This window comes from Falco punctatus (assembly GCF_963210335.1).
Source record: "Falco punctatus genome assembly, chromosome: 7".
Taxonomy (NCBI): Eukaryota; Metazoa; Chordata; class Aves; order Falconiformes; family Falconidae; genus Falco; species Falco punctatus.
Genome location: NC_137587.1, coordinates 9,969,228 through 9,991,539, shown reverse-complemented (window position 1 = coordinate 9,991,539; position 22,312 = coordinate 9,969,228). Strand labels below are relative to the sequence as shown.

The window sequence follows — 22,312 nt, the reverse complement described above, 5'->3', positions numbered from 1 at the left end:
GGACAGTGCAGATGAATGGTGACTATAAAACTTGGTGTTCTTACTCCCTAGCCCCGAAAAACTAATTTAAAAGTCTAAAATAAATGAGTGAAAAGCAGGAGGGGTACAGGGAATAACACTCTCAGAAGCCGGAAAAATACTGATCTAAAACAAATAATCTGCCTTTTGAAGCTAATTCATCTTAAACCCATCATAACAAACAGGACCAAAACACCAAGTAGTGTCAGGTATCTGTATAGGCATGTCAGGTTACAAACACTAATCAGGAGTTTGCTATCAACCATGCAGATGAGAGGTCAAGCCCTGGAGTGCATTAAAACTGGGGTTTGACTTTCACAATGTAGCACTCCTATAGAAAAAGAATATTTATGTAAGAAATTACAAATCTTACCTCTCCATGATAAATAAGGATCTGGAAAAAGGTGTCCATAAGGAGAATGCGATCTGGTAAAATGCTGCTGCTGTCCAGAAGAACAGGCTAAGAATTAAAAATAAATAATTACCAACTGATGTGGAATTGAGCAATCAGATGGCATTATCAGCTTTTTGAATCATTCACTGAATCTTAGGAACTTTTTCGGTCACTTACTAAAGCTCTGTATTTGCTCGTTTTCATGTTATATATCTGCAATCCACACAAACTCAACCTAAAGTTATCCAGCCTGATCCTGAACATATAATTTTATGAAAGTAATAAAAGATGTATTCAAGAACCAAAACTTCTTTCATTATTATGCACTTTTCTAGTCTTTCAAGTACTTCCATATTCACCTATGAAATACCATTAATTTGAACGGTATTTCAACGTATAAAGATTCAGTAGTTATTTAAGTATAAAGATCTGAGGGTTGAGGGTTGCTTAGGGTTTTTTGTCTTGTCCTTGCAGCTATTATTACTGTGCATATATATCCACCAATACTGCATATAGTAAATACTAATGATTTATGACATCTAATGTAGTATTTAAGGTTTTATTCACCTTTTTAAGGGCAGTGACACTACACTAGCACTATATGATTGAATTGAATCAGTACCATATGATTTAACTTGACCAATCTTATTAGGGATACCAAAAATACTAACTATTCCAAGAATAATAAAAAAAAACCCAACACTATTACTCATTCTACACTGAGGTGTCAGCTCCCACTTGATCATGCTTCTCCTCTGCATCACCCCTGTAACTAGCTGTTACTCATACATGGGAGAATGATCTTACACCTGTGAATAGCTCTTCACAAACCACTCCATTACCTTAAACTCTCTATACTTATTTTCTCTGTCTTACAATTTCTTCACTTTCTCTTATCTATCAGACTCCTTTTGTTGTCTCCTATCTTACACTTGTTTCACAAGCTTCTTGGAAGATCATCTTTTTATTTTAGGTTTACACAGAATGTGCCACAATAAGGTCAGTTTGAAGGTTTTTGTTCTCAAGGCCACTACATCAGAATTCTGAGATATGCCTTGTTCATAGTATGTTCTGTATTAAATGAATTTTCTTTTTCATGCAATAGATTTTAAAACAACCTGGTTTATAACATGCAACAGGGAGGACAACAATCATATCTCTCTCAAAACAGCACCTTTTAACGTACTATTATGTTATATACAACGTTACCTCCGGAGGCCCATTGAAAGAGTAGGCATAAAGAATCGGCTGAACCATGATAAGTGACTGGGTTAGATCTTGACGCATAAAATGATGACGATAGTATGAGCTCTCATCTGGACTGTTGTTAAAAACTTGTAAGAAAGGAGATCTTCTCAAGTGAAACATAAACTGAAAAACAAAAAAAACATTTGTTTGAACTTTCACAGATAAAAAGGAGAGCTGTACAAGGAATGTTTTCCACAAACTACACAAGACCAATGCCACAACAAAACTGAATTCCAAATCCTTTAACATTTCTAACTTGTATATGCACCTTTGACAGTTTTTATACACTCTCATGAGTGTAACACAGATCAGAATGGATAAACCTACAAAGCAGCTTTGAACTAAGAGAAAAGTTTAGTATTTCTTCTCCTGTACTAACCAATAAATAGTATGACTGAATATTGCCAAGCCACCCCTTTACTGCAAGTTCTACTATTCCTATGAGGGAGGCTGCTGTGCTTGAACACACAAGGTAAATTACAGCGTGCGAACAGACAAAAGAACATTAACCACAGCAAAGTTGAACTTTGTTAGTAAAATGGAAAAAGCAAATCCTTTCATTGCTGAATCAGTCTCTCCACAACACTTAACACCCTGAGACAGATCCGTAGGTAACTCAAACGGAAATATCACGGAAGACTATGAAGAGTCCAAAAGCAACACATCTGGAGCTATCAGAATGGAGGAATTTATCAGAAATTATTATTAGCCAAGAAGCTATTCAAAGTTTAATATAGTCAAGCTCAAGTTCACCAGAGGAATGTTTCTTTTCAGGTCAGTATTATAAATCATACAGGAAAGTAGAAACAAAGCAAAACTGTATCTCTTCTCATGTTTTTTTTTAATTTCTTCCTTAAAACTTCCCCTTAAAAGAAAAAAAAAGTGTCATTATCTGAATTAAACACTCAAGTAACATGAGGATTCCGCTACAGAAGAAATGAAAAATACACACAGAGGAAGTTTAGCTGTAAGGACAGAGGGCAAAAGGGGGCACAGCAGCACAGACAACAGAGGTGATTTGCCTAATGTTGCATGCCAGACAGTAGGCCTGGGGGCAGGGGGGCTTTTCATTCTAGTATCCAGTGTAATGCCTTATTTTACTGTGTGCTACAGTGCCTCTTCCTTCACTAAGCATTGTCTTTTTACCCCTTATAGACACATCTTCCCTTCCACTCACCTGTGGGTAAAGTGAAAAGGTTTCTGAAAATCTGAAAGAGCTTGGATCATCCTTGTGATACTCTCCAAATTTCTGACACTAGAATAAAAGAAAAAAATTATCCAAATTAAGAAACATACTTGCTTGCTCATGCCATTACTCTAAGTTTGTTTGGTTGTAATAGACACATGACTTGAGGTGCTTACAGCTTTCTAAGCAAACAGAAACCTAGCAAAACCAGTGATATAAGTTCTTTCCCTAACAAGCAGTGATTTCCTTGCATATGAGGCTTTAATGGCTTTGGGGTTTTTATTCTCCAAAATCGGTCAGCAGAGTTAGATGATTAAACAGCCCTGGAGAACATGTTTAAAATTGAATTACTAATAACTACTTGTAAGAAATAATTAAAAAAAAACAACAGAAAATTGAACTTTTGAAAATAAAGAAATTCCAAACAGTTGACTTTTTTTATGCTAAAAGTCTTTCCTCTACAAAATCATTAAAGGTAGCAGAAAGCAGAGAAAGCTTTAATTTCTGCTAATCTTGTGCTAGAATTTCTCTCAGTCGTTGGCAACTACCAGCTGCTGAGGAAATATCAATAAATGAACTGAAAACATACCTGCTCTTTTTTCCATTTAAAATAGAAAACCTTAGTTAAATTCTGCATACCTACTTGTGGAAATGAAGCATTCAGTTCATTTTCTTATTTGGGGTTTTTTTGCCTTTTTTTTTTTTAAGAAACAATAACTGAACACTAGTCATTTCAGAATTATAGGCATGGAGACAAGAAACCAATCTAAATCTTGTAATATAGTCCTTTTTACCAGTCGTATAAGTTGTCTGTCCAGCCACCTAAGCACATCAGGCCCCTCTTCTGTCTCTGCCCTATACACTGCCAATCTAGCCATGAGAATCGCAGCAGCTTCCTGGTCAAAAGATGCAGCAATGTTTTGAATCTGCGTCTGTGCATCTGCCCAGCTGCAAAAGAAAAATACAAGTATTTGCATCACAGTGAAAGGAAAGATGTCCAACCTCAAAATATCCCTTCAAAATCAAGGCAAAGAAAGCAGTGTTAGCAGTTTAACAAAGTCATGCTGGAGCTTCAAAAATCTACCAAGTGTAAATGAGCAGCCTCTCAGTTAACCATTCTTTAATTAGAAATGTCCCTTATATGTACAGATGCCATGCAACCAGTGAAATAAAATACAATGCCACTTTAAGAAAGTTAAAATATTTTAAAAATATGAACTATGAAAGGTAGGTTACAGAAAACACTGTCCATGAAGCTAATCACACATTCCCACACCAGCAGTTTTCTTGTGCATCTTCCTTGTTCTTTTCAATTTACAAGGTGAACTATTGATCTGTCCTTTTATCAGCCAACCAAGAATATTTTACTAACATAACTAATACAAGTCAATAAGATATTCATATCAACAGTAAGGAAAATGCTTTTTTGATAAACTGAATTTTCCATTAAATTAACCAATCAATCTCTTTCAGCTTAAAGGAAATGTCATTGGACATCGAAAAATGCCTGCGTAATGTTAAACATCACTTTCTAAAACTGTGAAATAAACTGAATCAAGGAAGCTGAGGTACAGGTTGTACACAGAAATCAGGTATTTCCAACCTCCTGAACTGCAGCTAGCACTCTCACGTTAAGTTATGAAGTGATCTTTGCCATTCCCTAAGTCTGATCACCTCCTCAGTTCAGGCCATGGAATTTCACTCAAAGCTTCCTCTTCATCTAAAATCACCTGGGTTACATCAGAGCACTCCCATAACATCATTATACAGCCACTGCAACCTCTCAGAGAAGAAACAGCCCACAGAACAAGAGAAGCAACTGTCTCAAAGGTATGATCATGCCTTCACCACCTGTGGCACTGCATATCTCAGAACAATAGACTGGTTACGATATCAAAGATTAAAAGGCAAACATACATCCTGCTCCTCCCAAAATGATTCATCACAAGTAAAACATACTTTCTGGCAACTGTGGTCACTCTGATACGTCTCTGTCCACTGGAATGCTGGTACTGAGTCACAAACTGGATTGCACCACGTCCTCCTTGAGGAATGGGAGCATTGTGCTACGTAGAGGAGGAAAAAAAATTAAATGGAGGGGGATTTCAAGAGTTTACAGTATAATTCAAAAAGGTATAAACAAATTACTAGAAAATGGTAAAATTAATGAATCCCAGAAAGTGCCACTGGAACTTAAAGATTGGATCCAGGTATAAACTGAAATTTCAAAACTCTGGTCAGCAGAAATACAGGTTTATATGCTGCTAGCAAGGTAAGTAATTCCAAAAGGGAAGGACAGCTGAAATCAACTATTATACACTATGACTAGACCAGTTTTATAGCTATTAAGAAAATGAGACCAAAATAACTACACAAAAAGGAAAATGAAAAACAGCTAAGGTAAATTCAAGTTTTCAAACCTTTGCATAGCCTATGAAGAATGCAACACAGCATACTAAACACACAGAAACTATAGTCAGCTCACAGTTCCTGAGCTTCAAATATTTGGCAGAAGGGAAAGTACTAGAAAGACATAGCACATTTGCTTGTCATGTTTTTATCCTCTTTCCTACTACCCCCTCAGCGTGACTGGCATTTCAATGAAGCCAGTCTTTACTTGCTAAAACTGAGCAATTAAAGCACAAATTAAAATGTAACATTATGGAGTAATTACTTTGTAACTAAAACATCAGAAAAATACTGGAAAGCATTTTTAAATATACAAAATAATTTTTATATATTTCAATTGCAATATATTTTAATTATTAACACTCTGAAAAGGAAAACAGAACTTAGATTAAGACTCTATCCAAAATTTGTAGAGCTCTTTGGTTCTCATCATATCTAAGAAGATCAGCTCATCATTAAGCTGTTAGTGTCCACCTCGAAACTTTGACAATACAAAATGGCAACAATGTTTGTAACCCTGCTACGGCACTTGAGGGAACCACACAAAAACACAGGATTCAAGAGTCACATGAAATAAAATTACTGTGTTTAGTAGACATGAAGACAAATTATTACCTGGTTGACTACCTCAAAGTACAGTGCAAGTGTTGTAGTAGGATTAAGCCCACAAATCTTCCACTGACAAGTACCTCCTGTTCCAATCTCCTGTAGGGAAGATTTTATAATAGTTTTACAAACCAGAAGTATTACCTTGTTTGTGAAGTACAACATCTGGCCATTACAGGTAAGTGTTTATGACTACGCTGTCACAATTTTTCTCCCTGCTCACTCTGTCAGCTTCTCAGACAAACAGAACACACAAACAAAACAACCGTAGTGTTGAATGCAGGAATAATTAAAAAAGGAGACAGTTGCAAAAGACTAAAATATTAGAAAGACAAGGAGGTGGCGTTAGAAAAATGGGAAACATCAGAAACAGGAAAAAGTACTAGACTGGTTAAACAGTCTCAAGAGTAAGAAGCACATGTAAAGCGGAACAACTCTTCTTCTAAGTCACATCAGTAAAATTTCAAGTAGCTAGCTTACACAGTATATTGTACATAGTTACATAGTCTCTATTAACTAACAAGGTAACTGTCTACAAATAGCAATGTATTTCAAGTGACAATTCCTTTCTGTCATCCAAACAACAAATACCTAGCAAAACCAATTAAAATAATCAGTCATCTGTAATGGACCCAGTGAAACCAAACAAAACATTCAAGGAAAATTACACTGGCATTATTGTCGCTATGCTTGTATTCTCTGTTAAAAGCCTTATGGCCAGAGTAATTGTCCATTTACCACTTCCAAACGAGCTGTGCACATCTACATTTTATTCATACATTTTACCTCAAAAATTTTAATTCAGGTAACTTCAACAAAAAGGTTTTTGGAATAGAAATTAATCACGATATAATTGCAAGGCAATAGACAATAATTCACTATTAAATTTTCTAGTACATCCTGTGATTTAGATATGTAGCCTAAATAAGGAGATGTACATTTAATTGGGGTTTGGAGTTTTTAACTTTCATTCTAATATATGAACTCTTTCTGGTGATGAAATAAGAAAATCTGTACCAGACCACAAAAAAAAAAAAAAAGCAGCTGATGATATTGAGATTTTTAGTTCACAAAGATGCAATCATAAATACAAGGAAAATTTAGGTGTGAAAAATGCTTGATTAAAGCAGGCTGTTTGTAAGCATTTTCATACTGGTACATGCTCTATTATGCAGATCGTTAGGAAACGTAAATGTAAATGACATGTAAATGTAAGACATTTCGGTTACAGAAATTGTTTTTGATTAGTAATCAAATGCAAAATTAAGCTGTAATAGTATCATTTGATAAGAAAATAAGTGATGATTTAAGTCCAGTATGAATTTAAAGGAGTTACTTCACAAGCCGGTAAGAGCTGAATATTCTAATCAATTAATTAAATGTGCATTTTGTGAAACAGATACAGAAATGGAAAGACAGGGTCAAGATAAAGGCCATGTTTCCATGGTCTTCTGTCTTCCTGTTCTCTCAGTCTTTCTGAACAAAGTATTTTTATGGTTCTCTTTGTATAAGAGGACATAGCTCTGTTTTTAACAATAAAGCATGCTAACTCACTTTCTACTATGTTTCTGCTACTGGTTTCTGCAATGCTAGCATGTAACTTCTCTGTAATAACTTTAAAGCAACAACACAGTGGACAAACCTAAACAAGTAACAAGGGATCTGCAAGGTCTAATACAACTTGCATCTGATCTAGCAGTGAACAGGAGCTTCTCCAAAAACAACAGCCCTTGCACGTATTTAAAATTGGTAAAAAGTAAACACTACTTGTTCCATTTATAGAAACATTTCAGCCTCTCTTCATATCCAGAGATCCTAAATTCTGTTTCTCCATGGTAGGATATTACCTTCGTTTTCAGCAGTTAACTTACATTTTCTGATACACAAGGTCCTTTAGAGTTGAGAGACACACAGGGTCCAATTGCTCCAGAAATCTTTACTTCTCTTGAAGTCTTCATATTTATAAGAAAAAACATACATTAATATGCCACACTAGAAAGACATCAGTCTTATTTTATCATTAGTTAATGAAAATTTCAATGCATATCAGACTCTTGATACCTTTAGGAAAGGTTATACATATAAAAATGCTTGATACGTTAGAGGAACTTTTCATGTGCTCACTTTCTACATGTAATTACACGTTTGCTGCACCAATTAGTACATCTGAAACAACAGCACAAACAAAACAGAGGAAAACTGCTATTATTTATAAAGCTGAGAGCCTAGAAAGTATATTGGATAACGTCTATTTTCCAGCAAAGTATTTAAAATATTCACAAGATGAGATTAAAACTGAAGACTGGTAACATAAGCCTGTATATACCCCACAATGAATTTACCTCCTAAACATATTTAGCTGAAAGCAAAACCCAGTTATTTACATTCTTCCAATGCCATTTTCCTGTTTGAACTGATTTGTACATCCCTATAGAACAAGGACTCCCTTTCTGCATTTTCCAGATCTTCCAACAGAATTCATAACACGTAGAAGAAAAAGAGGGTTCTATTATTTGTCCTAGCAGCAAAAACTTAATCAGAATTTTACCAAACAAGAAAATAGCCCCATATTCTTCTGCAAGGCAGGGTTGTAATATTCTGCAAGAAACATCATGGAAGACGGTACCTGAACCTAACAGCACATTCAGCTCTAAGCATCTCACAATAGCGGAGGTGAAAATGAACATTGCTAAAGCACTGCAGTTTAGAAAAATGAAAACTGTCCTGGGCTACGTAGAGAACCTGGACGTAAAACAAGAAACACTCACTACTTGATACCAAAAATCTATGCATGCAGCATTGTGAATTTCTAACAAACATTTATTTTAGTCTCCATTTCAGCTGTCGCTGAATGCAGGGTAAGAAGGAATTGACATTATACCTAACTCACATTTACAGAATCGTGGAACTGCAAAATGATAGCTAGGCAGTAACAGCTATGCCCGAGTGAACCCAAACACATCTGTTTAGGATGTTCCTGAAAATTCCTTAAAGGGCAAAGGTCCCACAGTTCATAGCCATCCTATTCCAGTGTTTCACTAACACACTGCATTTCTGTATTCTCACCTTTATTTCTAACGTGCCACCAAATCCCATTTTAAATTGTCCTTGCATATCCTTTGTAAATACTCTCTGAAAGGTTTGTTTAAATAAAGATGTATTGAAAGAGTCTCCCATGACCATGTAGCCTCTGGACAACAACAAAAACAAAACAAACAAAACCCTTGAATTAGAATAATTATGCAACACTTTAGCACATGGGATTTATGGAAGTTTTTTTTATTAAAGACTAAAACTAGAGATAGTTGATTGTAAGGTACGTATTTGCCTTCTTAAAATGGATTTTCATTAAATTAGTTTTTTTGTAAATTAAATTAGTACTTTGTTAATGCTATGGATGAATTTTTTAGACAAGCTTCTTGCCCAATCAACATGTTAAGGTCATTGTGATTATAATATATAACAAAATCTTTCACTGGGAAAACATTGTACTGGACTTCAACACTACAAATGTTTCATAATCTTGTCATGCAAAGCCAGTTTACTTCTAATATTCAACATTAAAAACTTATTTCCACACCACTTTATTTTGTATAGTTCACTCATTATTTCAGACTTAAATCTATGCTCAAGAATATTTATTCTGTGGATGTAACTGCAACAGTTGCTGCTTATCATGAAATACCATACAATGGATTTCGGAAATAGTAATGGAATATGTTATTTTTATTCTTTAAAAAATATTAATTACATGATACTAGTAAAATACATTAATAGCTTAAACAGAAGACCTAAAAAGTTAAATTTTAAGGTGGATACTCAAAGACAGAAGAGAATAGACACGGGCAGAATCAGAAATTCCTCCCGGTGCGCAGGATCTAACCAAACAGAAAATAGGAACAACTGTAGGAGAAACAGACATACTATACATAAAGGTTAGTTTTGCTGGAAAAGCAAAAACAGGGCAAGGTGAGTCACAAGAGCAGACAGAAAGAGAAAAATTACACTGTAGTATATAGAAAAATATAGCTTGAGTTTGATGCAGAAAAGGAATAGGAGCCAAATACACAGGTAAAGTCATAAACTTAAAGAACCTAAGCACTGAAAACTCCCAAACTAAAGCTACACACACAACTCTGGAAAGAAGCAATCCAGCAGTGATTAGCATGGCCAAGCCGGCCTGAAACACAGCAGCCTACGTTCACCACAACCTGTGGCTGCATCTCTCATTCTTCTTGGTATGCCTAGATATGTAGCATGTGCTTAGGATCCTCTGTCATACAAAGATACTGACGGACAACTAAGGCAGCCCGTTACTCACAGACATACCAGATATTAAACTGATAAGCAAAGATGCTTCATTTAATTTTACCTGCAGCTGGTATTGACAAAAGCAAGAAAAGTGACCTTGGCAAAAAGAATCCAGACCAAATATGGAAATCTAACCTAAAAATCAAAATCAGATGAGTGTACACATTACGAGTGTAGAAGAGACTCTCAGAAAGAGAAAAAGATAGTCTTTGAAAAAATATGGAGGAACAACTGGCAGGAAGTACAAAATTAGTGACACGCAAGCAAGAGTCAAAAGCTTTATCAGACTGTAGATCTGTGTAACAGCAAGGGTGAGGGTATCTTCCACAGTGACGTGGAAGAAACAGGGGAGCAGTTTCACAAGAAAGACTAGAACTTGCTTTGATCATATTAAAGTGAACTGATGGTAAAACAAGACCATGTCTAAAATGTAGAACTGGACAAAGGGAGTAAAAACTCAGGACCAACAGATGAACCTGATAGTCACCTAAACAGTAGTTGAACCTACGAACAACAGGATATAGAAGGGGGACATAAGACAAAAAGATAACACAGGGTTTTGAATCACTCTGAACAGCAAGAAAAGGATGAAAAGTCCTTATCTTCACTGAAAACTGCAGCTTACATATACATACACTGAAAAACAGCACCAGTGCATAGGATAAATTGCCAGTTTAAAAGACATTTAAGCCTCAAACAGATCATATTAAAAGAAAAACAGCAAAACCCCTTCTGATTAAACACACAATTGTGGTGACAAATTTGCCAGAGGCTGAGAAATTCCAAAATTCCAGTACAAACACAACCATCACAGTGTATCAGAGTGGGTTTGTACATTGTTTTTCTTTTTTAAGTAGCAGAATGCTTTCCTTAAGTGCTTCCTGTTAAAACAATAAAAAAAAAAAACCACAAACTGTATCTTCATGTACTACTTAAAAATGAATAGGCACATACCCAGTGTAGTTGGGACAACACTTCATCTCCAGAAGACCAGTCTGATCCAATGCACATGCATATATGTCAATAACATGACCATTTGTTGCAGCCCGATTAGCCAGGGCTTCAAAATGCTAAATCCAAGATGAAAATACAGTTCATAGCAATTTACGACATGAACTCTCCTCATTTTCATATTAAATCTTAAACTCCCAAAATTTCTTCTAAAACAACATTATCAGACTTTATACACATCATTCTAATACAAGCTAAAAGGTTTTTTTCCTGAAGTTAAAATTCAGAAGGAATTTTCAACACTTGGGGTTTTTTTTCTGACCAGCTGAGAACCTGACTCACACTAGACAGACCAGTCGTTGCTTTTTAAACTAAAAAATGACCTTGATTTTCACTTTTTAAACTTTGCATTTTAAAGTACTAGATACAACACACAGAGTTGAATTTACCTCTCTAATCTCAAGTGTCTCTAATGACAGGTGCCTGCGACTGATCTAGTTGTTCCAGCTCCCATCATAATCAGTTAAGATGAATTCAACAGGTTTTGGATGCTGTTCACCTGCCCAGATCTACCTTTAAGATGAAATGAACTATGCCTAAACTCTGGCGCCTAACCCTCCCCCAACTACAGAGATAGTTCTGAGCAGCTGTGTGAATTCAAAGCAGACAGCCTTACTCTAGACATACCACTTAGTCACATAAATCTTTTCTGACTTAAACTAGAGAAACACTCCAACGTGAGCTAGACAAAGTCCTAACTCAATATACTGAAATTTCCGAAGAAATTCCTGAAGACGTACCACTAGCCAGAAACAGATAAACAAAACCACACAATTCCCAGCTCTTTATACATTTGCTCCTAACAGTATTTTACAGTGCCAGGCAATGTAAATGTTTACTTACTGGTAAGATGCCTAAAATAACACCCATTATCATCACTTACCTTAGTACCCTTTTTAACATATTTAGCATTGTCTTTTTCAATGTCATGCCATGATCTTATAGGTAACTTCAATTCATCCCCTACAACCATGCCAGGTCCTTGAGTAGCTGGTCCTCCAATGAACATCATTATACGTGCACCGGTGTTAGGAAAAGTGCACTGCATGAAATAAAAGACAAATAAAACCATCAGGTTTTGCTACAAACTGAACAAAAGAAATAGCTATGCAGGTATTTATGTTGATAGGATTCTAACAATAACTGCACTTTCTCCCCCCCCAAAACTTAGATCTGCCATTAATTCAAAGTCTCAATTTTGCCTCATTAAAGTGCATAAACACCTACAATTATTCTACACATCTAAGGGACAATATCCATCAGAATCATCATACAAGTCTAGTATCAATTACTAAGGGTTTTACATATTGATTATGGCAGCTCTTCTGCACCTAAATGATCTATTTACATATTAGCACAACTGTAGTTAAAGCTATTACCTCAAGGAGCCCTACAGCTATAGAAAGAGCCACTCCAGAAGAACGTAAGGGCCGTTTTCCTTGCGGAACAGGCCAAGGATCCCGTTGCAGTTCACCCAAAAGATCAGTAAGATTCATATCAATTTTCTGCACTGGCTGCAAAAACCTGTAAACAAATACATGGAACTAGTTTAGATTCAAATTGTTAAATAAAAAATTTTATCAGTTACTCACTAGCAATATATTAGACATATAGCAGCAATGTCTATTTCCAGATTCTAGTCTGGATTCAGAACAATGCCTGTCTCACCCACATAATGCAGACTGGTACTACTACATGCACAGCATACTCAGCTCAAGAAGTTCAGCAAAGAGCTTGTAAAATAAAAACGTGTTGACTTAGTGATATCACCACTATCCAGAAAGAACCCTATCTAACCAAAAGAACACAGGAGATGATGACCTATGTATCTCAAAAAGAAACTCAAGTTTCACTACTCTACTGCAGTGAAAATCAATGACTGGAAGAAACATTAACATATACAGATTATTTTGTGCTCTCTGCTACAGGCCGTCTATAAACACAGCTATTTATTGCAAGGCAGGGACTGCAAAACTGCCTCTCTTTTTTATCATTTCTTTCATTTATTCTGCATCACAGCAGAATACACAGGAGAATCACAACACCAGCCTGCAACTTCCAAAGGAAAGACAGAAGGGGATGGGAGAGGAGCAGAAGAGGGAGAAAAAGGGAAGACCAAACTGGATATCCACATAAGAAAGGGGCACTAAAGTGTTAATACACTTTCCAGCATACCAACCAACAGAAGCATCATTATTTACACATCTACAGCATGCCTATGTAACTTTCTCTCAGAACATTACCAAAGCATCATCCAGATGATTTTACTATCACCCATGAAGTTTTTTATTTCCAGTACTAACTGTAGGAAACAAAAAGGCTATAACCATTAGTCTCCTAGTAAATTTGTGGCTGATCAAAAGGTTCAACTGTCAGTTGATTGTTTTCATTGTCATAAAACGTAAGTTTCCCGTAAATCAGTGTAGTCAAGGTATGCTTCTTAGATGTTTTAAGCACAATTACCTGTTAGACGGTGGTGGCTGCTGCACTTGAGGACCCCGACCAACTTGTGAAACAGCTACTTTTGTAAGTCCTAACATTTCCTGTAGTCAAATACATAAGATTTTATTACAAAATTTGTTTACAGACTACCTTAAGTTCTTCAGCATCATGATTTCTTTTTGTTTGCTTTTGTGCGTTACCTGAAGCTGTTTTGCAGATAGGTCCTTTGTTCCTCTGAAGACGTAACTTTTAGAAATTCCTTCACAGCCAAGCTCATGAACTTGCACCATTCGGCCAAAGGTAATGAGACCTACTAACGCAGTTGGTGGCAGAAGACTAAGTGACATTTGCATGGATTCCTTCAGAGCTTGCAAGTCTTCATCTTCCATGCATGTGTCCACAACATAAAGGAATATCAAAGGCATCTGAGGACCACGCTTTAAGAAACATAAACATAATGACATAAAAAAGCAGTATTTACAGGATCAAAAATGAAATAAAGTACATTTTGTAAAAGTTTTAATTTGAATCATACCAATAACATCAACATTCCACCTAACAGCTCCCGCTCAAGTAGTAATCTGTAACTGGGGCTAAGGGTGAACAAAACCCCTACCATAATGAACTTTGCACAAAAATGAAACACTACAGAAGAAAAAAATCCTTTCAGGATGTCATGATACTTCTGAAGCAATATGATCAGCTTTTTTTGCTCCAAGTTAACATAATAGTCATAAAGCTATTCACAATTACAAAATATTCCAACTTAATGACATTCCATCCACCTCATACTTTTACTCTAGAGTTCATCAGTTCTTTCTATGCTTTATAAACTAATTTTGCTGTACTATGAGCAAACATCTCCTTTACTTTGCATTACAAGAGTTGGCAAAAAGTAAAGTTTCTGTTCAGTCCACTCTTCACATATCTGAACACCTTACTGAAGTCTTACAAATTTTAAACCTCAAAAACAGAATTTTTGCAAATGTTTGCAATTTTGCAGTTTAGGTCCACTTTTTATTTCTATTCAAGTAACTTCTCAAAGAGAACAAATATTAAAATTCAAACACCTGAACTGAATATGTATTAGCTGTTTTCTCTAAACCAGCCAGCCCTAAAACTAACTCATAATCATTCAAATACGAACTTAAATTCAAATCATTAATAAGACATGAATCAACAATCAGTCAAATTTGAACTGAAATCGTCTGAGCAAGCAACAGCAGTAAGCAGACCCCCAGCACAAACACAAATTAAACTCCTGGTAAAGAAACAGACCCAGTAGAAGAATTGCCTCTTCTTTTTTTTTTTTGTTAAACCAGTCTTACTAGCCATCCTTTTGTTCTTGTAAAAAGTTATTCTTTCCATTTCCAATTGATGACATAAATGTTCAGTCTACTAACAAGAACATACAGACTCACAGCCACTAAAATACAGTAAAGAAAACCAAAAGTAATTATTTTTGTATATTGCAAGGCTAGAGATGTTAAAGATTTTATTTCATGATTTTACCTGTACTACATATTCAATGCTGGAGAACTGAGGCAAAAGTTCAGCTGGCTGATTCATTTCAGATATGCCAGCATAGGTAGGAGGAAACTGCAAATAAAAACATAGAAATTAAGTATAAATAAAATATTACAACTTCTAGAAAAAAAAAAACATATGGACTATTTTCCTCTGCAACAGATGTTTGCTATTGCTGTCATGAAAAAAATCTCATTGCAATCTCTGAAGGTATAGCTGCACACTCACACTCTTGCTGTCAACTTCAGTTTGCAACTATAATTTGAAAAATGAGGATTTTCACATTTAACTTATTAAAAAATTATTTATATCCTGAATGTTTCATTTTCTTACCTGATTTCTCTGGTAACAGAAGTTGCAAGCCCAGAGTTTTGCTCGGTAATCCACCTGGCTAGAAAAATAGAGTAACAGAAGTTTATACAGTACGAACAATTCATTTTCCTCCACTGACCCTAGAATACATTTCTTCTAATTTTTCAAAACACAATGACTTTCAAAAAGCTTCCCCCTAATATACTTTCTCCTAAATACCCATTTTACAAATAAGTGTAGTCTTACACAGATACATCAGGCAAATTATTACCTTTAGGGAGGAAGAATGGTCTTCAAGGAAAAGTAGTAAACAAGAAATTTCAGAATACAGACTCAGCACCTTTATTAGAGACTTTCTGCATGGTTTGAGGCAAATTATTTTAACTCTCCCTACTTTGTCATTTTTCTCTTTTCTCAGTCTATTAGCTGTCACAGTCTGAGACTATCCTGAATATGCATTATGCCCTAAAAAACAACAGGTTCCAACTTAAGTGAAAATAGTATTTTTTCAATTGATGAGCCTATCTCCTTTCATCTACATTTTTATTAGTATTCAGATAATTAAAATAAAAAATGCAGCACCTATCCTCATGTCACAAAGATGTCTTACAAAGTCCTACTCACATCTTAAGGGAAAGTGAACTTCACAAGCTCTCAATGTAAACTTCTTGCTATCACATTTTCTCCTGTCTACAAGTGCAACTGTTTTTAAAATATCATTAAATCTTTGGATAAATCCCATCATGCTGTAAAGACAACACAGCTCTACTGAGATCAAATGATCTATACCAATTTCAGGGGCTGCTGATTAACTAGCCCAACGCACTGTGCCACCTGCACCACAGGCTTCAAAAGGTCCCCCCAAACTGAGTCTCTAATCTTACCTTGTAAAAAAAAAAAAAAGAAAAGAAAAAAAAAATCCAGTCATGAATTGCATACCTGATAGAGGAAAAAAGTACACACTGTAATGTCAGGGATCTGACAGTCCTGCCTTTCCATTATTTTTCTGCCAGCCCTCAATAAAAGATAATACTTCTGAAAAAGTTAGCTTCCACTAAGTCTGACTTCCAGTGTAATTGGCCACTGTGTGTGTTTAATACTGAAACACAACTTTACACCTGCTTTGAAATCACCTTTTCTCCCAAGTAGGGACCGACAGAACTGAGTTCGTTCTACAGGATCTTTTACATCATGTCTAATCTCTCACTATTACTCAGTACCTTTCCCATGCCTATCAAACTCCACCTTAGAAATTGTTCTGTTCCTTTTCCATAATTCTGTGATTGGAATGACATATGAAACACTTCCTCTGCTTCCAACCTAAACTTATCCATGATTAGCCCACAATCATCTGTGCTCATGCCAATACCACCTTTTAGCTTGAACAGCTTTTCATATTCTCTCATGCCTACTTTTGATGTATTTATTTGTCTGTCTGTCTATCCATGTATCACATCTTTCAACTTCTGTTTTGGTAAACTAAACCAGCTAACCTGCTTTGATCTACAAATGAACTAAGGTCAGTAATAAATACAGTTTATTTCACTTGGAAATTAATATAGCAGGGCTCAGTAGTTAAAAAGACAGCATAGTAACTTTCTACCCAGATAATTTTCTAGAGGCAAAGTGCAGTAGTATACTAACTCACAAAGTGTGTAGTTCCAGAAGAATAACATACCTAATCATTAGTTAAATGAAGTACATTTAAAAGACTGGTTAAATGAAAGCTGTTTTAAGTATATATGTTATATATCCAAATCTATATACAGAAACTTCCAAGATCTAAAAGTTTGAGTTGTATATTCAAATACACAACAGCACAATACTCATGTAAGGAGTACTTGAATTTCCACACAACAGACCTTTTGCATAGTTGAACTGGCACTATTCAATATTTTACCTTACAAACAATCTTTAGGAGTAAAATATGTATTATGTTTACCATAAGGGATTCAGAACCGCTCGACACGTGGTCCTGCTGCACAAAACTGGCTCATACTGAATAGGAGGCAAGTCTGGCCGTTCTTTCAGCGGTGTGAAGAGGGCAGCCACTGGGACTACCATTCTTGTGGCTTCAAGACGACTTGAAGGCCAAACATTCCAGCTGAATCTAACACCATCTCTGTCCTCATTCTGCTGGATAAATTCCAGGAAGGTTGTCATGGTCAACTTCTCTGTTTATCACTAAAATAAAAATATAACCATTAGCAGAATGTTGAAATGCAAACATTCCTAATCACTAAATACTGAATGCACTTAATGACAGTCACACATTCAAACACTGTAACTCAGTTACAATCAATAAAGACTGAGTAGTACTTCTTAAACCCTAAAAGCAACACACAGAATTCCAAGGTGAAAGAAAAAGAAATTAAGGCTCCTAGGATGCAGCAACCTCTTCAAAATAACAAATATTTGACCAAGTTAAAATACACAGTGTTAAAACAGTCCATCTTCTGCACTTCCTGACTTAAGCAACAAACTTGGTCAAGAAATGTTGCAACTAAAGCAGTAATTCTAGGTTAGATCAGAGATGAGATTATGCAGCACACTGACACTATAAAAAAAAAAAAAAAAAAGATGTGCTTACAGAAAAATACACACTGCTTTAGGAACTTTCACTAATGCATTTAGTTATTCATTCTGTTCATTATTCAAGAATCATTCGTTCTTGAAAACTGTTTAACTTCTTTCAAGAATCAAATAGCAAAAAATACTTCTCCTAAGTGTACTTGCTTTATGTCTTCTACTGTAACAAATTTTGTAAGACTTTTCTAACCACAGTTTTGATAACTCACGATGCAGCCTAAATGTAAAGGAGTAACAACACAATACTGCACAAGAGTACATTCCTACAGCAATGCTAGGAAGTAACTTTGTAAGAAATAAGCTCATGTTCCACTCCATTACTTATCAAGATGTGCCTAATTGTTTGCAATTACCATTCTGGGCACCAACCTAAGGCTTTCAAAATTTTCAGCCAGTTACTCAGAAGCTGGAATACAGACACATCTGAAAAGTTCAACAGGTACCTGGGAACATGTGGGAAATCCACCAAGCAGCATACTCCCTCCCTGCAACCCAAAGACCCTCAGCTATATACACACTGTTCGTGAATACGTGCTGCATGCTTCCCAGTATATTTCATAGTACAAATAGTAAAGGTTTTTCCAGCAACTAGGGTATCTAAACTCCCACTGCCTAGTAACTAAGAATTTACTTAGTCTACATGAACCACCTAAGAGATGGTCTGAGAAAATACTCCTAGGTCTCAACTTAGACTGTACTAAGTTAACAAACAGCTTTTAGAAACACTGGAATCCTCCTGAACTGGGATTTAAATCAGGAGTTTCTACAAGCACACTGACCTTCTTAGTCCTGCAATTACACATGCTAAGAGTGACTCCTGGAAAACTCTCTATTCATAAAGACCTATCTCTACTACAATTATAATGGCATTGCACCTTTCATTTCTATGACAGTTCAAAACTTTTGAAGTTCTTTTAAATCATAATTTAATGTAATGGTTTTATTCTAATGCTGGCTTTTAAGAAAACAAATTAACAACGTGCATAAAACTCAGAGAAGCCCCACATTTCACAGTTACCATCACTAGGAAATAATCAACTGTCAGCATGTGATGAAAGCTACAAAAACCAGTCTCCAAATTGTTCCTATAAAAACACAGTGTGACAGGCAAACTTAACTCTATAGAGTACCTTTCTCTTAATGTCTTCCACAGGTGCTACCACTTATCTCCACATTGTAATAGAAATACTACGATAATTAATCTGCCAACATTTTAAAGGGCGTGTCACCTTACTGATACGAGAGGCAAATCTACATGTCATGGCAACTGCAACACAAGGAGCTGTATGGGACTTTGTGCATGACAGCACTTCCACCATCGCTTTTACTCAAATTGCTGCAAGGCCATCAGGCTGAAAGAGGTCACTGGGCAGAGGACAGAACTGAGCAAAATCAAAGGGAGAGACTATCTGGAAGTCATAATCAGTACAGAGGGATCAGAGACAGAAGGTAATTCAGCTAAGAGAAGAAATAGCCTGGTATTTGAAAAGGATCTAGAATTTAAGAGATTTCTCTCCTAATATATCACAATCCATCAGTGTTTTGTAAAAAGGTAAAGAAACATTACCCCTAAAAAACAGGGTATTGATACAACAATCTGCACAAGGCAGCCACCTCAGCTATAACCACAAACTGAATAATCTCTCCTTTTAAAATTACCTCCTTAGAAGACACAGAAAATTGCAGCTTAAAGGCCGTTTCAGCCACTCCATAGGCATCTGCTATAAAGTCCACCAACTCTATCTCCATACACTGCAACGTGAATTCCAACTCTCTCTACTGGACTTTAAAGTCTTTCCTCCACATTCTACTCTAGCTACATTTGAAAGGTTTTACGTGGACATTACTTTTACCACTCAGTTACTGCCCTCAGAGGGCATTGTACAAACACCGGTGTGCAGTGCCTAATGAAGCACACATATATACATGAAAGATATGTTGGAAATTTTTTTCTCAGTTAAATACCATTTTCTAGTAAAGCATGTATTTCCTATTCAGAAGGCAGAGCCTGCTAATAATCAAACTTTCCTCCATCTTTTCTTCCACCCTCTTCTTCCTTTCCAGAGCCAATAATGCTTACTTATTTCATCATTCATCAGTGTGAAACTAATGGTCTGACAAGTTACATTCAGTTTCAGTACCAGTATCACAGCTATGCAGGCACATTTTCTGGGACAGGTGTGGAGATGCACCAGAGCAGCAAATTCTCCTGACCCACAAGGCTACATATCAAACTTCATACACCTGAATGCCACAAAACACATACTGCCCACCTCAGAAAACCACAAAGAAGCGATTTTTGAGAGAGCTACACAGCAACAGCTCCCATGCTGGGGTGTCACTGCTTTAGCTTTGCTGCAGAATGGGACATCCAGACAAGACCAGCTGTCCTTCCTGGCCTGCTTCCTCCCTCCCACTGCCAAGGCTGAATTTACCTCGCATCCCTGCACCATGGCAATTTCACTTTGTGTCACACAAAGAAGCCACACCTGAATTGCATGAAGAGTCACAGGCTGACTATATCTGCCATGAAGGCTTGATTCTCGCTTAAATAACAGGATTCAGACTACAGTTAGGAATTTCTAACCATCACACATACCAAACATGTTTGATACACCATTCGGAAAGCTATCCTATAGCTGAATAAACAGCTTTGAGATGCATTACTTTGAAACAACATTATTTTGAAATGCTTCTGAAAGCAACTACAAACCGTTTCTTCTATTGTAAAAGCTCCTTCTTCATCTCAGCACCTTTAAACATTTACATGCCACATGTACATGTGTACCAATACAGAATATCACCAAAATAATACCCACTAATCCTTAGAAGCACATAAATACAACAGGAAAACATTTCTCTCCACAGCATTTTAAGAGTTCCAGCATAGACGGTCCAAAGTCCCTCATACGGCCCTGTATTTAAACACCACTAAAGCAGTACAGGTCACCATGCACTTCACTTACAACAAACTTATTCTTTCAGTTTATTATGCATTGACAATCTGGTGAAATAAGACATCAATAATAAACCTTTAATTAATTTTTAATGCCAGAATCAGCATTTCAGATTCAAATTACCTCTGTTCCAAGGAAAAACTCAAATATACGAGCAGAATGACTTAGTACTTATCTAAAGCAACTGCAAGTTGTCAAATTGACAACATAAAAATTTCATTTTCACTACTCAAACACAGCCATCCTCCAAACCTGCTGTCCCAGTTTCGTTCACTGAGGACTTTTTTTTTTAAACAACCACTGTATTTAACAACCCGCCTGAATTAAAAAAAAAAAAAACAAAAAAAAAAAAAAAACAAAAACACACGTATTCAAATGCAGCAGGGCCTGCCTAAATAAAATTTTGTGTGGCTTTACCTGCATCGCAAGGCTCCCTGCGAGAGCCTGGCAGCGGCACCAGGACGCGGACCCGGGGAGCACTTGGCACCCGGCGCGGCGGCGGCCGCTCCCCGCAGGCCCGGCCCGGTCGCCCCCGCAGAGGATGGGGCTCTCGGCGGCCGCCTCACGAGAAGGGGCGGACGCAGCGCCGGCTCGGAAGGCCGCGGAACAGCCGCCAGCGGTACCCCCAGCCCCTCCGGCGAGCAGCTTCAGCCCGCCCGGGGGGACCCCCCCTACTGCCACGGAGGGCGGCGTGAGCGCCCGAAACCCCCCTGAGGGGAACCCCCCTCTCCCTCCAGGCCCCGCGGCCCGAGGTGCCCCCGTACCCACGCAGCGCGGGGAGCGGGACTGCCGACCCCACGCCGGCAGAAGGACTCTCCTCCCCGCGGCGCCCCCAGCCCACCCCGCCGGCCGCCTCCGGCCCCCCGCTGCCCGCCTCAGCCCCGGCCCTGCCCGCTCACCCCGCGTCCCGGCCGCCGCCGCCGCCGCTCGCTCTCGCCCGCCCGCACGCAACCGCCCCGGCGCTGCCGACGCAGGCAACATGGCTGATGCGAGAGTCCGCGCCACGTCAAGGGGCAGAGAGCGGGGGGCGGGCTGAGCGCCGCCGCCCCCCCGCGCACCCCCAGCCCTGGGCCCGCGGTCCTGCCCGGCGCGGCGGAGGGTCCTGCTGTCAGACGCCCCACAGCGCTGACCTTGGCTTCGCCGCCCGGGCGGCCCCGGCGCGGGTGTTTGCTTCACTGTCCGGCGTTCACCTTCCCCCAGAGCGCGTTCGCCTCAGCCTCGCCCCCCGAACCGCTCCGGCAGGGAGGGCATCCCGGCCGCCGCTGGCCTTCTCTGCCCCTCGGCTGCGCCGGTGCCCGCACT

General features: G+C 37.8%; 1 protein-coding gene across 6 annotated transcripts in view; it reads right to left on the bottom strand.

The window, feature by feature from the left end:
- Nucleotides 1–22,312, bottom strand: part of SEC23A (SEC23 homolog A, COPII coat complex component) — a 31,776-nt gene that overhangs the window by 6,683 nt on the left and 2,781 nt on the right. For 3 of the 6 annotated variants that reach the window (XM_080395290.1, XM_080395291.1, XM_080395292.1), the window contains 16 exons: nucleotides 17,407–17,648; nucleotides 15,486–15,543; nucleotides 15,138–15,224; nucleotides 13,826–14,062; nucleotides 13,647–13,726; nucleotides 12,563–12,707; nucleotides 12,067–12,225; nucleotides 11,127–11,242; nucleotides 8,928–9,051; nucleotides 7,733–7,813; nucleotides 5,871–5,960; nucleotides 4,806–4,912; nucleotides 3,641–3,794; nucleotides 2,838–2,915; nucleotides 1,622–1,783; nucleotides 392–478 (listed from right to left, as the gene is read on the bottom strand). In XM_080395290.1, the coding sequence (XP_080251416.1) occupies nucleotides 392–478; nucleotides 1,622–1,783; nucleotides 2,838–2,915; nucleotides 3,641–3,794; nucleotides 4,806–4,912; nucleotides 5,871–5,960; nucleotides 7,733–7,813; nucleotides 8,928–9,051; nucleotides 11,127–11,242; nucleotides 12,067–12,225; nucleotides 12,563–12,707; nucleotides 13,647–13,726; nucleotides 13,826–14,062; nucleotides 15,138–15,224; nucleotides 15,486–15,543; nucleotides 17,407–17,627 (1,986 nt within the window). In that variant the 5' untranslated portion in view covers nucleotides 17,628–17,648. Of the gene's footprint in view, nucleotides 1–391; nucleotides 479–1,621; nucleotides 1,784–2,837; nucleotides 2,916–3,640; nucleotides 3,795–4,805; nucleotides 4,913–5,870; nucleotides 5,961–7,732; nucleotides 7,814–8,927; nucleotides 9,052–11,126; nucleotides 11,243–12,066; nucleotides 12,226–12,562; nucleotides 12,708–13,646; nucleotides 13,727–13,825; nucleotides 14,063–15,137; nucleotides 15,225–15,485; nucleotides 15,544–17,406; nucleotides 17,649–21,427; nucleotides 21,448–21,909; nucleotides 22,104–22,140; nucleotides 22,281–22,312 lie in introns of those variants that run through there. The other 3 variants (XM_080395294.1, XM_080395293.1, XM_080395295.1) reach the window with 3 other exon arrangements.